Below are 17,833 nucleotides of genomic sequence, written 5' to 3'. Positions count from 1 at the left end.
TGGCTACTGCAGACATTGCTGCTATGAACACTGGGGTGCATATGGCCCTTCTTTTCACTACATCTGTGTCTTTGGGGTAAATACCCAGGAGTGCAACCGCTGGGTCATAGGGTAGCCTCTATTTTTTTAATTTTTTGAGGCAGCTCCCTACTGTTTTCCAAAGTGGCTGTACCAACTTGCATTCCCACCAACAGTGTAAGAGGGTTCCCCTTTCTCCACAACCTCTCCAACATTTGTTGTTTCTTGCCTTGTCAATTTTTCCATTCTAACTGGTGTAAGGTGGTATCTCAATGTGGTTTTGATTTGAATTTCCTTGATGGCTAATGATGATGAACATTTTTTCATGTGTCTGTTAGCCATTTGTATGTCTTCTTTGGAGAAGTGTCTGTTCATGTCTTCTGCCCATTTTTTGACTTGATTATTTGTTTTATTTATTTGACATAGAGAGACACAGTGAGAGAGAGAACACAAGCAAGGGGAGTGGGAGAGGGAGAAGCAGGCTACACAAGCAGGGGGAGTGGGAGAGGGAGAAGCAGGCTTCCCGCTGAGAGCCCAATATGGGGCTTGATCCCAGGACCCTAGGATCATGACCTGAACCGAAGGCAGACGCTTAACAACTGAGCCACCGAGGCGTATTTCTTAATAGTAAAAGAAGCCAGAGGATAGTGAAATGACTTCAAGATACAAATGAAAACAGCTGACAACCTAGAAAAGGGAAACTGAACCCAGAATAATGTAGAAGAATGGTATGGGCATGTTAGACTGATCAACAGCCCCCAAAATATCTACATTCTAAACCCCAGAACCTATGTTACCTTATATGACAAAGAGAATTTTGCAGATGTAATTAAGTTTCTTTCTTTCTTCTTTTTTTTGCAATTAAGTATCTTGAGTTAGGGTAGATTATCTTGGATGGGCCATAAATGTTACTACAAGCATCCTTATAAAATGGAATTGGAGGGAGATTTTGTTACAGAGGATAAGGTAACATGAAGATAAACCAGAGAGATCTGAAGATGCTACACTGCTGGCCCTGAAGTTGAAAGAAGGGACCATGAATCAAGGAATCCAAGGAATGCAGTTCTAGAAGCTGGAAAAGGCAGGGATATGTGCTCCGGAGGGAGAACAGTCTTTTGACACCTTGATTTTGGCCCAGTGAAACCCACTTTGGACCTCAGACCTTCAGAATTATTAAGAGAATACAGTTGTGGTATTATAAAACACCAGGTTTGTGGTCATTTGATACAGCAACCACAGGAAACTAATATAAATGGGGAACCTTAACTAATAAACACAAGAGTAAATCTAAATAAGCATAAGCTATATAAAACAACAAAAACAATGATAACAACTATTAGGGGAAAACGGCCAGCACTAAAGCATTCTAAGACCCACCTATTATTCAAGAAGAGGGATCCTGGAACATCTTCATGTGCCAGACAGATGTCAAAACAACACAGGAGTCAGCTTAAAGGAACTCCTACTGGCCAAATTTGGAAGATTATCAGCAAAAAGAGTAAAAACTATAACTACAACAGATTGCATACATAAAATAAAAACTCACTAGTCCATAAAAGTAAGAAGTGTGTTTTGGGCGATGTTTGCCACCACTGTAGGTGACTATTATATCTTTAGAAAACTAAACATTACTGGAATCTTATTTATCTTGCCTTTTGGGGGAAAAATTCTACTATTCCCATTTGATGTGGGAAGCTCTCTTTACAAAAAAAAAAAAAAAATGCCAGCTAATATAAAATCACTGATTCAGGAAAGGATCATGGGAGGCTAAAGCCATTAGATGAAAAGCTAATAAAGAACAGGAATACTCATATAGTGTCAAAGCATTTCTGCAGATTAAAGACAAAGGGAAACACACACCTTTACAAGGAGATGTGGCTTTGAATCATTAATAGAGGGACAATCCGACAAGTGCCTCTTAATGTGATGCAACATAAATGACACATTATCTATCACCCATGAAGTATACCTGCAAAACATTTATATAGAATCAAATCAAACTTTTATACTTAACTTCTAATTTAGAAGAAATATCCAGGATAAAAAAATATGCTAAAGACACCACAATGAAATAATCAGGAAAAGAGAAAATATGGGACATTCATTAAGACATTTACCTTTCTCTTTGAAAGTCAAAGCCATGACAACCAGAGAAATCCAAACTGTGGGACACTGCAGGACAAGTGTAATAAATCATGTCATGGGAAACAAAATGGCGGGTGGTCAGTTGAAGACTCTAAGATAACAACTACTAAAAGACAACAACTAATTCAATGCATGCACAAAAAGGAGATCTTAGTTCAGGGATGGAGGATAGTCATAAAAGACATTCTTAGGATAACTATGTAAATTTAAACATGGACTTCATGCAATTATGGAATTGTTAATCTCTCTAAATGTATTTTAGACAGGTAAAATAATTTTCCAGGACCTATAAATCTAGCAAAATATTAATAGCTGTTGAAGCTAGGTAGTATAGGTAATATCTATGTAAGTGTTCATTGTACTGTTATTTCCACTTTTCTGTAGGTTTGAGTTTTTCTCCAAACTTTTTATTTCTTTTTCCTTTAATTCTTCCCAACAATGCTTTTTCTCTTAAAGTCTATTTTATGATACAAACCTACCTACACTAGCATTCTACCACTAGCCTGATTTATCCTTTCTCATCTTTTTACCTTATTATTATTTTTTTAATTACGTAGGCTCCATGTGTAGCATGAAGCCCAACATGGGGCTTGAACTCACAACACTGAGATCAAGACCTGAGCCGAGATCAAGAGTGAGACACTTAACCAATTGAGCCACCTAGGCGCCCTTCATCTTTTTACTTTCAACCACTGTGTGTCTACTGCAAATGAATTATGCATAGTTCTTTTTGCTAGCTTGTTTTGTTTTAAACATATTTATTGGTGTTTTAATTAGACAATTTGGTTCACTTACATTTTTGTAAATTTGATTTATTTCTTAAAGCTGATTTATTTCTACCATCTTATTGTGTATTTTTCACTTACACTGCTTTTTCTTGATTTTCTGACTTCTATGGAACTGATCAAGTTTTGTTATTCTTCCTTTTTACCTCTATATACCAGCTACATTCCAGGCCATAAAACATGTTTCATAACTACAGAAAAGTATTATTAGACAAACCATATTCCTTTATCATGATGCAATTAATTTAGACATCAGTAATAAAATTTGAATATATTTTGAAAAGTTCAATATTCACTTATTTTAAAAATCTTGAAATATTAGAAATAGGGATCTTTTAACTTAATACAGTGTATCTATAAGAAACCTGCAGCAAACCCTATGACCCAGCAATTGCACTAATGGGTATTTACCCCAAAGATACAAATTTGGTGATCTGAAGGGGCACATGCACACCAATGTTTATAGGAGCAATGTCCACAATAGCCAAATTATGGAAAGAGCCTAGATGTCCATCAACAGACGAATGGATAAAGAAGATGTGGTATATATATACAATGGAATATTATGCAGCCATCAAAAAAAATGAAACCTTGCCATTCGCAACAACGTGGATGGAACTAGAGGGTATTATGCTAAGTGAAATAAGTCAATCAGAGAAAGACAAGTATCATATGATCTCACTGATATGAGGAATTTGAGAAACAAGACAGAGGATCCTAGGGGAAGGGAGGAAAAAATGAAACAAGATGAAACCAGAGAGGGAGACAAACCATAAGAGACTCTTAATCTCAGGAAACAAACTGAGGGTTGCTGGAGTGGAGGGGGTGGGAGGGATGGGGTGGCTGAGTGATGGACATTGGGGAGGGTAAGTACTATGGTGAGCACTGTGAACTGTGTAAGACTGATGAATCACAGACCTGTACCCCTGAAACAAATGTTATATGTTAAAAAAAAAAAAAAAGGAAGAAACCTGCAGCAAAATATCACAGTGAAAGATCAGGCGTAAGACAAAGGTACCTGTTATCACTGTATTATATAGAGGAAGTTATAGTTAATAGTGTGGAAAGAAGATATGAAAAAGGACATAAAAATTGCAAGAGTAGAGATAAAAATTTATTTGTAGGAAACATGCTATCTATAGAAAAACTAAAGAGAACCTAGAAACCATTAGGGCTAATAACTAGTATCTATAAAGACTAATGTAAGAGTTAGTTTAGCAAGGTGGCTGGATATAAGATCAAGGATACAAACGTTATACAGCATTCCAGTGCATCAGCCAGACCCAAATAAAAAAGGATGCCCTTCGGGGTGCCTGAGTGGCTGAGCTGGTTAGGTGTCTGACTCTTGATTTCGGCCCAGGTCATGATCTCAGGGTTGTGAGATCTAGTCCTGCGTTGGGCTCTGCGCTAAGCGTGGAGCCTGCTTAAGAGTCTCATTCTTCCTCTCCCTTTCCCCACCTTCTTCTTTTAAATAAATATTTATTTATTTATAAATTTAAATAAATTATTTATCTAAACAAACAAGCAAATAAAAACATGCCCTTCACAATAACAACAAAAACCATAAAGAATCTAGGGATAAATCCTTTAAGATTTTATTTATTTGACACAGAGAAAGTGAGAGAGAGAGACAGAGAGCAAGCACAAGCAGGGGGAATAGCAGGCAGGGGAGAAGCAGGCTCCCTGCTGAGCAAGGAGCCCGATGCGGGACTCGATCACAGGACCCCGGGATCATGACCTGAGCTGAAGGCAGCCACTTAACTGACTGAGCCACCCAGGTGCCCCAAATCCTTTTTTTAAAAAAGATTATTTTTAAGTAATCTCTACACCCAATGTGGGGCTCAAACTCACATCCCCAAGATCAAGAGTCACATGCTCCACCAACTGAGCCAGCCTGGAGCCCCTAGGAATAAATGTAATAAAAGATTTGCAAGACCTTTGTGGAGGGAACAGGAAAATAATATGCAAATGCGTAAAAGAAGATTGAGAAGAGAAACAAGAGGACTCCGCAGGTTAATTGCTTCCTCTCAGTAGCCTATCAACAAGCTGACTCAGCAGGTGTGAGTTTACTCAATGCAAGAAAAGACTGATGAAAGAGACAAAGAGCTCCCCTTTCTAATAAGGCCATTTCATCAACCTCAAAGTTCCAATTACTGAGGAGCCCTTTCCCCGGCATATTCTAGTTATGTCTACTCTAAGTACACATCTATGTGAAGATAATAGAGTTCAGGGGAGTGTGTGTGCTCTGGCACTTACTGTTTCCCACTAAATCTTACTTCACATTTATGCCATGTGATGCATGTGTGTATGTACATACCCCAAAACTTCATGTGACAAAGACTAACATAAATGCTTTTTAGTATGAAGACTCAATATCATAATAATCTCAATTTTCCCCAAATTAATTCAGTGCAAGACAATAAACAAAATACTGAGATTTTTTTTTCCCTCATGGAATTTGGGAAACTGATTCTAAAATTCTTATGAAAGCACTGTAAAATGATAACCTTTTAACTATTTTAAATAATGGGAGTAACACTGTACCATATATACAGTAAGACTATCCATGTATCATGGACCATATAATAAATAATGCTGGGGTAACTGGCTATCCTTATGGAAAATGTCAAATAATCCAAAAGAAAAATGGGCAAAGGATTTATGAATAGGTAGTTGAACTAAAGAGAATTCAGACTATCCAACAGACACATGATAAAATGAATGACCTCACTGGGGCCCCTGGATGGCTCAGTCAGTTAAGCGACTGCCCCATGTCAGGCTCCCTGCTCAGTGGGGAGTCTGCTTCTCCCTCTCCCTCTGCTCCTCCTCCTGCTCATGCTCTCTCTCTCAAATAAATAAAAAAATAAATGACCTTATTAGTAATCAAAGAAACGCAAATTAAAATAAGAAATCAGGGCGCCTGGGTGGCTCAGTTGGTTAAGCGACTGCCTTCAGCTCAGGTCATGATCCTGGAGTCCCGGCATCGAGTCCCGCATCGGGCTCCCTGCTCAGCAGGGAGTCTGCTTCTCCCTCTGACCCTCCTCCCTCTCATGCTGTCTCTCATTCTCTCTCTCTCAAATAAATAAATAAAATCTTTAAAAAAAAAAAAAAAGAAAGAAATCATTTCACACCCATGACACTGGCAAAAAATTTAGGTCTAACCATATACAGCAATAGGTGCTTCTCTATTCTACATGTGGATATAATATAAATGCATGAGAGTAAACTGGAAATATCCCGTTAAGCTGAAGATAGGCATTATGCTATCATCTATTATAATATTAACATATGTACAAGAAGTATTCATTGCAGTAACGTTTATAACAGCAAAATACTAGAAAATACTCCCTAAGAGAAAAATGAGCAAAAGAAAAAATGTAAAATGGAATACTATATATAAATCAAAATGAGGAACTAGAGCTAAATATATCAACATGGATACATCTCAAAAACACAACACTGAATGAAAAAAATCAAGTTCCAAGATATATACAGCTTTAAAATATGCAGTTAATATTGTTTATGGATATACACCCATGGCAAAAATTTAGAAGTCAGGGGAGGTGGGTGGGAAATGGGGTAATTGGGTGATGGGCATTAAGGAAGGTGCTTGATGTGATGAGCACTGGCTATTATACGCAACTGATGAATCACTAAATTCTACCCCGAAACTAATAAAACACTATACGTTAACTGAATTGAATGAATTTATTTATTTACTTACAGGTTTTATTTATTTATTCGGGAGAGAGAGAGCGTGAGCAGGGGTGGGGTGGGGAGGTGGAGCAGGGAGAGGCACAAACAGATACCGTGCTGAGCACAGAGCCAGATGTGGGGCCTGATCCCACAATCCCAAGATCATGACCCGAGCTGAAATCAAAAGTCGGATGCTCAACCAACTGAACCACCCAGGCGCCCCTTAACTAAACTGAATTTAAAATTTAGAAGCATGCACGGGTATGATAAACACTAAATTCAGGATAATGGGTACCTCTGAAGATGAAGAGGGCAGGGAATAGGATCAAAGGATAAGCTCTGATTACTTCTGATGGTCTATAAGGTGCTTTATCTGTGTCTGTAATTTGTGTTTAGAAAATCTGAAGTAAATATGATAAAAGACTTAATTCAACAAAATTGGGTTACAGGTACATGGATAATCAGTATTATTATACTCTATACACGTCTTATATGCTTGAAAAAGGAAGGAAGGAGAGAATGAAGAAGGAAATTGAGGTGGTGAGTTGGTTAGCTCCTTCCATACTAAAAGCTGTCCTTATATTTATAATTAGGGGGTAGCCCTAAACCTGCCAACTCCAATCCCTGTGCTCTAGAAAAAAACCAACCAATGAATACACAAAACTTAAAGAGAACTCACAGTCAGACTTCCCATTTAGAAAAGTCTAGACCTATATAACTGCAAAACTCTCTAATCAGCTTAGTCCTTTATTCATGAATATGAATAGATGGTCAAGAATCACCAGATATGAACAGCATGTTGACTACAGTTAATATTGTATTACATATTTAAAAATCGCTAAGAGATTAAATCTTAAGAGTTCTCATCACAAGAAAAAAAACTGACCATGTATGGTGACAGACATTAACTAGACTTACTGTTGTGATGATTTCTCAATATATACAAATAGCAAATCATATTGTATACCTAAAACCGATATAATATGTCCATTATATCTCAATAAAAAAAAAGAAGGGCACCTGGCTGGCTCAGTCAGCAGAGCATGTGACTCTTGATCTCAGGGTCCTGAGTTCAAGCCCCATGTTGGGCATGAAGCCTACTTTAAATAAATAAATTAATTAATTAATTAATAAAGTCAATCTCTGTCTTTAAAAAAAAGAGAGAGAGAGAGAAAAGAAAAGAATCACAAGACCAGGAAAATCCAACAGAAGGAAAGAGAAAGATCACAATGAACAAACAGAATGACTAGGCAAGGAGAAAGTGGAAATATTGTTAACATTTTAGAAAGTGTAAATAACAGAATGAGCATTGGTAAAGACCATGGCAGCAATCTGTAATATAAAGAAAAAATAAAGGTAAAGAAAATTCCAGAGAAATAGAGCAAAACAAAACAAAAAACAGAGATGGATAATACAAGTAAAAAGTTGATATGTTAAGAGCATATCTGGGAGGTTCAAAATTCATTTAACAAGAGTTCTAAATACCTAGAGGGTGTTACGCTAAGTGAAATAAGTCAGAGAAAGACAAATACCATGATTTCACTTATATGTAGAATCTAAAAACTAAACAAATGAACAAAGGAAAAAGCAGAAACAGACCCATAAATACAGAGAACTGACGGTTGTCAGAGGGGTGGGGGTGGGTGGTGGGCAAAATTGGTGAAGAGGAGTAGGAGGTATGGGCTTCCAGTTATGCAATAAGTCACGGGGATAAAAGGTACAGCATAGGGCATACAGTCAATGGTACTGGAACAGCACTGTATGTTGACAGATGGTAGCTATACCTGTGGTGAGCAAGTGTAACACAGAGTTGTTGAATCACTATGTTGTACACCTGAAACTAACGTAACACTGTGTGTCAACTATATGTCAATAAAAAATTTTAAAAATAAAAAGTAAATGATTCTGACTCTGGAATTTTACATACAGGCAAACTACCAATCAAGTATAAGGGTAAATGAAAATCTTTCTGGACATGTAAAGTCTCAAAAACTTACTTCAATAGGAATCATGGGTCTGAAAACATTCCTATCATTTGACTTAGCAAGTCCACCTCCAGGAATTTTACAAATCTAACACAAAACTGGAAAAACATAGTAGGTCCCTGGTTCTAGCCTTTAAAAAGGTAAGTCACCACATGAAAAAACATCAACTAATTTTTGAAAATGGCACTATCTTTACATAAAACAAAACACAAAACAAGAACGGGAATAAACTGGTCTAATAAAAAAAAAAGAGGAAAACACCCCATCAAAAGTCATGTTTCAGAGTAAAGGGTTCAAAGACAGCAAGTGTGGTTTTAGTACAGTAAGTACGGTAAGCAAGAGGCACATGAAAACAAGAAAGAGGTCAGAAAAATTAAGCAAGAAGCCAGATTATGAAGAAGTCCTGAAATCCACGGTAAGTAGTTTGGATTTTACTCTAAGTGCACTGAGAACCCAAACTCTCAAAACCAGGTGTGTGTGTGTGTGTGTGTGACATAATCTGACTGCTATCTTATTATTACTGACAATTATCATCCCGTTTTCTAGATGAGAATATTGTGGCACAGAGGTATTAAGTATTTTGCTAGTGAACAACAGTCAGGATTTAATTCTAGATAATGTAAATCCAGAGCAGTAAATATTATAATGCCTCTGAATATCACTCCAGTGAAGAATGGATTATAGGGAGGCAAGAGTGGATGCAAAGAATTCCAGTTGAGACTATGGTTGTAGGCTAAGCAAGAGATGATTGCTTGGACTAAGGTGGAAGCAGTGGAGATGGAGAAAAACTGGTGAATTTGGGATATATTTTAGAAGTAGAGAAAATAAGACTTACTAATAGATTAGACATGGGGAAGAGGTGGGAGAGAAAAATAAGAGTCAAGAGCCAAAATTCTGATAAAAGCAACAGGATGGACAATGATGCCATTTACTGAAGTGGGGAAATCAAGAGGGAGAGTTAGCAAGCATTATGTCACCAACAGGAGAGGTCAATGAAATTATCAAGGAGGCAAGCTGGCCATGCTATAAACAGGGGCCAGAGGAGAGATGAAGCAGGAGATACATTTAGGTGTCACAGCACACTAATAAGCAGATTTCCAAGGGAGTATAGGCAAAGACTCAACCACAAGGCCCATCAATATTTAGAGGACTAGTAAAAAAAAAAATAGACACCACAAAAATGGTTGAGAAGAAATGGACACTGAGGTAGGAGAAAAACTATTCAGAGAAGATTTATTTGATAAAAACTGGAACAAGAATAATAGACAGAAGACACTAAGAAGGATGGAATTTTATATATCTGGTCATCACATTTACACACATTTGCAGAAAGAACAGTGCTGGGAGATAACACAGCATGTTTGTAGGCTAAAAGGAAAATCCAACAGAGAGGGAGAAACTGATGATGTGGAAGAGAGATGCTAACTGCAGGAAAGAAGCCCCAGAGACAGTAAGAAGAGATGGAACCTGAGTCACAAGAAGAGGAATTAGACTGGCAGGGAAGGTCTCTGATAACAAGTGAAAAGGAAGACAGAGAACACACAGCCCAATGCAGAGAGGTCTGCAGATTTGGTGGTGAGATGAGAGCTGCATCTAACCTCTCAATAAAGTTTGCGGTGAAGTCCGCAGATGAGAGTGGGAGTTGACAAGTTTGCAATGAGTGGAAATGAAGTCTTAACAGGGAAAGTGAAGAAGCAGCAGCAGCACTACCAGCAGACAGGTAAAGGCCTATTGAGGTTTATGGCATAAATTTAAAGTGGTACATTCAACTGCCTGAGTGTAGGCAGGCAGACAGTACACAGTTGGTATTTTGTTAGGCCCATAAAATGAAAGGCGAGAGAGTCAAGGATATTTGTAATTGTTATAGTCATTCCCTGGTCTTAAAGTTGGTGGGTTGTGAAAAGACAGTTTCACTTAAGAAGGCTGAAGAAGTGCTATAGTCAGGGGCCAGACAGCTGTCTGGAATCTTCTTAAGATTAAAAAAGAGGTGGAGGGGTGCCTGGGTGGCTCAAGTCACGATCTGAGGGTCCTGGGCTAGAGCCCTCTCCTCCCTGCTCATGCTCTCTCTTGCTATCTCTCAAATAAATAAATAGAATCTTTAAAAAATAAAAATAAAAAAGAGGTTGAGGATTTAAGAGTTTATTGATCATAGTTCCACAATAACTTTGGGCATGTAGAGAGTGAGAAATACAAAGAGGGAAGTAGTACTCATGAAATCAATAAGCAGAAAATATCCTGACTTTTCAGTTAAACTTGGAAATTAATCTAAAATTATCCAAAATGGAATAAAGGGAGAAAGACTGTTTTTTTGTTTTTTTTTTTTCTGGCTAATTAATAGCAGGTAGACCTTACAGTTTCAGGGATCCTGGAAAAACAAAACAGCACCAAAAATGAGCTATTTTATTATTATTATTTTTTAAAAGATTTTATTTTTAAGTAGTCTCTACACCCAATTTGGGGCTTGAAGTCACAATCCTGAGATCAAGAGCTGCATGCTCCACTGACTGAGCCAGCCAGGTGGCCCCCCCAAAACTTTTTTAAACTGTCCGTAAGATCATGCACTAAATTTATTTAACTTTAAAAACAAGTCACTCTCAGTTTTCCAAAACCCTGGAACACCATTCCAGAGCACTGAGCCTTACAATTCTAAAATAAAAGATATGTGGGAAAACATAAGTAAATAACTAGGGCATAATGGCCTATTAGGACTGTAAGCTCAGTGAAGTTAAGATCTGTACCACATTGATCACTATTTCATTCCCAGCACCTAAGAACACTAGCATGAAGCAGGTAGTTTACAGGTCAGAGAAGTAGGAGCCACCTTAGTCAAAATATTTTCCATCTTTCTCAAATGAAACTCCGTGACAGAATTCAGTCCTAATGCACCAAGTGTGAGTCCAAGGCATTCTCTCTGATGTCTCGACAATGATGCTTATATGACTCTCAAAAGAGACAGAGTTAAAAAATATGTTCACTAATTTTAGGTATTTTTTAGTAAATCCTGAAATAATGAACAATATTTTGTGAAGAGCACTTGGTGGTATGTGAATGCTTTCAGGATATGATGTTACAAAAAACATCACCTATTTCCTTTGCTTTATGGGCTTTTCCCCTTCCCCAAAACATACACTGTCGAGTTTTCAACAATCTTATAATTTCTCCCTCAGTATAAGATCTCGCCAGCTTCGGGGCGCCTGGGTGGCTCAGTTGGTTAAGCGACTGCCTTCGGCTCAGGTCATGATCCTGGAGTCCCGGGATCGAGTCCCGCATCGGGCTCCCTGCTCAGCAGGGAGTCTGCTTCTCCCTCTGACCCTCCCCCCTCTCATGCTCTCTCTATCTCATTCTCTTTCTCAAATAAATAAATAAAATCTTAAAAAAAAATATTAAAAGATCTCGCCAGCTTCTAATTCCATTTTCCCTATGCCATGTACTCTAATAACAAGTGGGTGATAGGAATATTATGCCAGAATTGTGCTTTTCTAGTGCTTACTTTGTACCAGGCCCTGTTAACACACTTTGTATATATTAAACTGGTTCAACTCCTCCCAATAACTCAAGGAGTTTGGAACTATTATTATCCTTACTTTAGAGAAGAGGAAACAGGTGAAAAAATAAACCTGGTCCAGGTCAGACAGCTAATAAGTGGTAGAACAATTATGATAGACTACATGGCCCGTGTGTCTATGAGAAAGACAGTAGCTCCCTTGATCTGCTGTGGCACTTTCCAGTTTCAGCTACCTGTAGTCCACCACAGTCTGCAAAGAGCTAATCATCCTTCTGATAGATTGTCAGAAGGTCATTAGTGGCCTAACGCTACATCATAGTGCCCATGTCATTCCCCTCACTTCATCTCACCATGTAGGCATTTATCATCTCACCCAGTCACAAGGATAAGTACAGTACAAGATACTGTGTGTGTGAGAGAGAGGAGACAACACATAATTTTTATCATAGTATATTGTTATAATTGCATTATTTTATTATTAGTTATGTTGTTAATCTCTTCCTACACCTAATTTATAAATTAAACTTTATCAGAGGTATGTATGTTCAGGAAAAAACAAAGTATATATAGGGTTCAGTATTGTCCAGTTTCAGGCATCCACTGGGGGTCTTGGAACGTATCCCCCATGGATAAAGGGGGATGTGGACTACTAGAAGAAAAATTCCATCATTGGGTAATTAAACCAAAATCCTTGACATTGTAGTTGAGGAAAGACAAGCACAAAACAAACATTAATATGTCAGATGGTGATAAAAAGTTATAAAGAAAAATCTAGCTGGAAAGCAGGAAGGAGGGGGGTGGCTATTAATTCTATAAAGCAGTCAGAGTTTAAGGACTCACTGATAATATATGAATGGAAACCTGAGGGAGTGAGGGAGCAAACTCACCATGCAGGTATATAAAAAGAAAACCAGACGGAAAACAAATGCAAAGCATTAAGACAGGAGAGGAACGGATTGGTGACAGGCTGACTGCATTCACGACCCCAATTAATGGATTCCCTGTAGGCATACCTTCTGTTCAATAACTTGTAATCCCTTTCCACTCAAACCCCAGGCTTCTTCAAGTGACTCGTTTTAGACAAGAGAATATTAGGAAACATGACCCAAGCAGAAGCTTAAAATGCAAACACAAACTTATTCTTGCTGGGGCGCCTGGGTGGTTCAGTTGGTTAAGCGACTGCCTTCGGCTCAGGTCATGATCCTGGAGTCCCAGGATCGAGTCCCGCATCGGGCTCCCTGCTCGGCAGGGAGTCTGCTTCTCCCTCTGACCCTCCCCACTCTCATGTGCTCTCTCTCATTCTCTCTCTCTCAAATAAATAAGTAAAATCTTTAAAAAAAAAAACTTATTCTTGCTTTCCTACACCATTGAACTTGCTTGCTCATATAGCTGTGCCTTGTTATGAAATATGTATGGGTTAGCTTCCTAGAACCAAGTTGTGCCATTCAAGGCCATCCTAGACCAGCTAGCCTACTTAAACCACCAGTTTGGTTACAGAAACATAAGAGAGCCTAGCCAAGGTTAGTTCAGCCCATGGCCTGTTCACAGACTCATAGTTGTTGTCCGAAGCACTAAGCTTTGGGGTGGTTTGTTATACCATAAATAATTAATAACACTGTGTTAGAAGAAGAGCACAACAACATGCAATAGAACAACATACAAAAACCTGTACATGAATCTTCACAGATGCATTATGCGCAATTAACCAAAAAGGGGAAACAACCCCAATCATTCAACTAATGAATAAATAAAATGTGGTATATATCCATTCACTAGAATATTACTTCGCAATAAAAAGAAATAAAATACTGATACATGCTATAACATGAACAAATCTTGAAAACGTACTTAGTGAATACAGTAACAAAGGACCACATACTGATTCCATTTACATGAAATGTCCACATTAGGGAAATCACAGAGACAGAAATTAGTGATTGCCTGGGACTGAGGCAGAGATTGAGTGATGATGGCTACAGGGTATGGGGTTTCTTTCTTGGAGTGATGAAAATATTCTAAAACTGATTTTGGTGATGGTTGTTGCACAACTCTGTGAACATAGGAAAAGCCACTGAATTGCACACTTTAAATGGGTGATTTGTAGGTTATGTGAACTCTATCTCAATAAAGATTTTTTTTTTAAAGGAAGTTGTGATCATTCAGATTTTTTAAAGTAGCTGCTATACTGAAAATAAACCATAGTGGGAGCAAGAGTTGATGCCAAGAAACCAGATGGGAAATGACTGCCAAATGAAAGAAAATGGTGCCTTTTATCAAACTGATACAGGCAGAGGTGGTAAGATGCATCATAGCCTGGATATATTATAAAGATAGAGTCAATAGGTTTGCTGATGAAATGAATGCAGGGTATGATAGAGGGAGTCATCTTTGACTCTACACGTTTTTTTTGTTTTTTTTTTAAAGATTTTATTTATTTACTTGACAGAGAGAGACACAGCGAGAGAGGGAACACAAGTAGGGGGAGTGGGAGAGGGAGAAGCAGGCTTCCCGCTGAGCAGGGAGCCCGATGTGGGGCTCGATCCCAGGACCCTGGGATCATGACCTGAGCCGAAGGCAGGCAGACGCTTAACGACTGAGCCACCCAGGCGCCCCTGACTCTACAGTTTTTAACCTATGTAAGCCAATAGACGTAAGAGCACCAAATCGAAAATACTGCAGAAGGAAGACTAGAGGTGGGACGGGGGGACACAGCATAAGGAGTTAAAAATTTTATTTTAAACATCCTGAGAGGCTTATTAAACAATCAGAGTGGAGAACTTAAATAAGAGCTAGATATCTATATCTGGAATTAAATTAAGAGGTCAGGGCTGGAGATACAAATTTGGAAGTTGAGAAGTAACATGTTTTTCACCCATTCTAAAAGACAATTTTTCTTTTACATTATAACAGAAACCAGAATGCATCTTACAACTGATGACATCTTAAAATTGCTGTTGTCCAGATGGTGAGCATGATGTAGTTCTCACTGCCTGCACATGTATAACTTGATGAACTCTATTCAGACTGTTGTCAGTAAACTAACTTATGAGCATTGTTGCTATTACGTATGTTGACATTAACTGCCACTGTAAAATACATCCAGAAAGATTGTTTCTCCATTGAAACAAAAGTTATTTTGTATGCAGAAAGGCACAAAATAAGAGATGGCTGAGTATAAATTTGATGTGGGTGGAGCAGCAGATAAGTCTAAAAAGTGAAAATAAGCACTGAAAAAGTTTAATTGACTATTTTTTGGTGGTACATAAAACAACATGTATCTTAAAATCAACTGTATCCCTATGAGAGATGATATGTAAAACCATAAAATGAAAAGACAGACCATAGGGTAAGATCCTACCTCATAATAGCTCTTCCCTCATAGGAGAATTGCAAAAATTTAGTGAGATATTTATAAAGCACTATGCAGACTGCTTAAGACATAATTAAAAACACAACCATTGGGGTGCCTAGGTGGCTCAGATGGTTAAGCGTCTGCCTTCATCTCAGGTCATGATCCCAGGGTCCTGGGATTCAGCCCCATGTCTGGCTCCTGGCTCAATGGGGAGCCTGCTTCTCCCTCTCCCTCTGCCTCTCCCCCTGCTCATGCTCTCTGTATCTCTGTGACTCAAATGAATAATATTTTAAAAATCTTAAAAAACAAAACAAAACACAACCATTAAGTATTGATATCATCATTAAATGTTTAAAGGCCCAGTTCTATCAAATGAGCAGTTTCCAGAGAAGGTGTACTAGCCAGGATAGGCTACATTATGCTGTGTGTTAAGGAATCCCCAATATCTATAGCTTCAAACAAAAAAGGTTTATTTCTCATTCACGCTATCTGTCCATTTCAGAGAGGCAGGGAAGCCCTGATTATTTTATCTGATTACTACAGTCATTCAGGGATTCAAGCTGAAAGAGCAGCCACCATTTTGAACAATGCCAATCACCAGGCTGGACAGAAGGTGGGTGGGGGAAAGCTCTGGAGGAACTAACACTGGCAATTAGACATAAGACATGAGGTGACACAAGACATTGTTGTTCATAACACATTGAACTGAACTAGTCACATGGCCTTCTGTGTGATCAAAACAGGAAAACTGGATATGGGTAAGAAGCACAAATGACTACCATAGAAGACTGATTTATCTAGAAATATATATAAGAAAACTATAGAAAGATAACCTGACACTTGGACTTAAGCAGAATGATTACTAGATGCCATGGAAGAAATAAGGAAATATATTATATCTACCAAACACCATCCACATTTAATAGCCTTTGCCCCTTCTTTAAGTCCAGTATAGTTAACATACAATACTATATGAGTTTCAGGTGTACAACATAGTGATTCCACAACTCTATAAATTACTCAGTGCTCATCATGATGAGTGTATGATGAATCCCCTTCATCTATTTCACCCATTCCCCCACCCAATTCCCCTCTGGTAACCTTCAGGTTGTTTCCTATAGAGAAGTCTGTTTTTTGGTTTGTCTCTCTTTTTTTCTTTTGTTTGGTTTTTTAAAATTCCACATATGAGTGAAATCATATGGTATTTGTCTTTCTCTGACTCACTTAAATATTTCACTTAGCATTATGCCATCTAGATTTATCCATGTTGTTGCAAATGGCAAGAATTCATTCCTTTTTATGACTAATATTCCAGTGTATGTACATATACACACACCCCACTTCTTCTTTACCCATTCATCTATCATTGGCCACTCGGGCTGCTTCCATAATTTGGCTACTGTAAATAATGCTGCAATAAACAAAGGGATGCAAATATCTTTTCACATAAGTGTTTTTATATTCTTTGAGTAAATACCCAGTACTGGAATTACTGGATCACCTGGTAATTCTTGTTTTAAAATTTTGAGGAACCTCCATTCTGTTTTCCACAGCGGCTGTACCAGTTTGCATTCCCTCCAGTGGTGTATGATGGTTCCTTTTTCTCTAGATCCTTGACAACACATTTCTTGTGTTTTTGATTTTAGCCATTCTGACAGGTGTGAGGTGATATCTCATTGTGGTTTTGATTTGTATTTCCCTGATGATGAGTGATGTTGACCATCTTTTCATGTGTCTGTTGGCCATTGGCATGTCTTCTACCCATTTTTTAAATTGGATATTTTTTTGCTGTTGACTTGTATAAATTATATATTTTGGATACTAAACTGTTAGCTAATGTCATTTGCAAATATCTTCTCCCATTCAATAAGCTGTCTTTTAGTTTTGATGATTGTTTCCTTTGTTGTGCAGAGCTTTTTATTTTGATATAGTTTCAATAGTTTATTTTTGCTTTTGTTTCCCTTCCTTCAGGAGACGTATCTAGAAAAACGTTGCTATGGCTGACGTCAAGGAAATTACTGCCTGTGCTCTTTTTTCAGGATTTTTATGGCTTCAGGTTTCACATTTACATCTTTGATTGATGTTGAGTTTGTGTATGGTGAAAGAAAGTGGCCCAGTTTCATTCCTTTGCATGTAGCTGTCCAGTTTTCCCCACACCATTTGTTGAAGAGACTATCTTTTCCCCATTGCATATTTTTGTCTCTTTTGTCAAAGGTTAATTGACCATTTAATCATGGGTTTATTTCTGGGCTCTATTCTGTTCCACTGATCTATGTGTCTACTTTTGTGCCAGTACCATACTGTTTTGATTAACAGAGCCTGGTAGTATATCTTGAAATCTGAGATT

General features: G+C 38.0%; 1 protein-coding gene across 4 annotated transcripts in view; it reads right to left on the bottom strand.

The window, feature by feature from the left end:
• Window positions 1-17,833, bottom strand: part of BRAF (B-Raf proto-oncogene, serine/threonine kinase) — a 172,453-nt gene that overhangs the window by 96,282 nt on the left and 58,338 nt on the right. The window contains exon 2 of one of the 4 annotated variants that reach the window (XM_081799990.1): window positions 1,879-1,987. The exons of the other annotated variants lie outside the window; for them this stretch is intronic. Within the exon in view, the coding sequence (XP_081656116.1) occupies window positions 1,879-1,953 (75 nt within the window). The 5' untranslated portion in view covers window positions 1,954-1,987. The remainder of the gene's footprint in view (window positions 1-1,878; window positions 1,988-17,833) is intronic. 4 annotated transcript variants of the gene reach the window in all.

The sequence above is a fragment of the Leptonychotes weddellii genome, chromosome 12 (genome assembly GCF_054177405.1).
Source record: "Leptonychotes weddellii isolate Sample4059 chromosome 12, ASM5417740v2, whole genome shotgun sequence".
Taxonomy (NCBI): Eukaryota; Metazoa; Chordata; class Mammalia; order Carnivora; family Phocidae; genus Leptonychotes; species Leptonychotes weddellii.
This window is presented reverse-complemented; position numbering and strand designations above follow the sequence as displayed.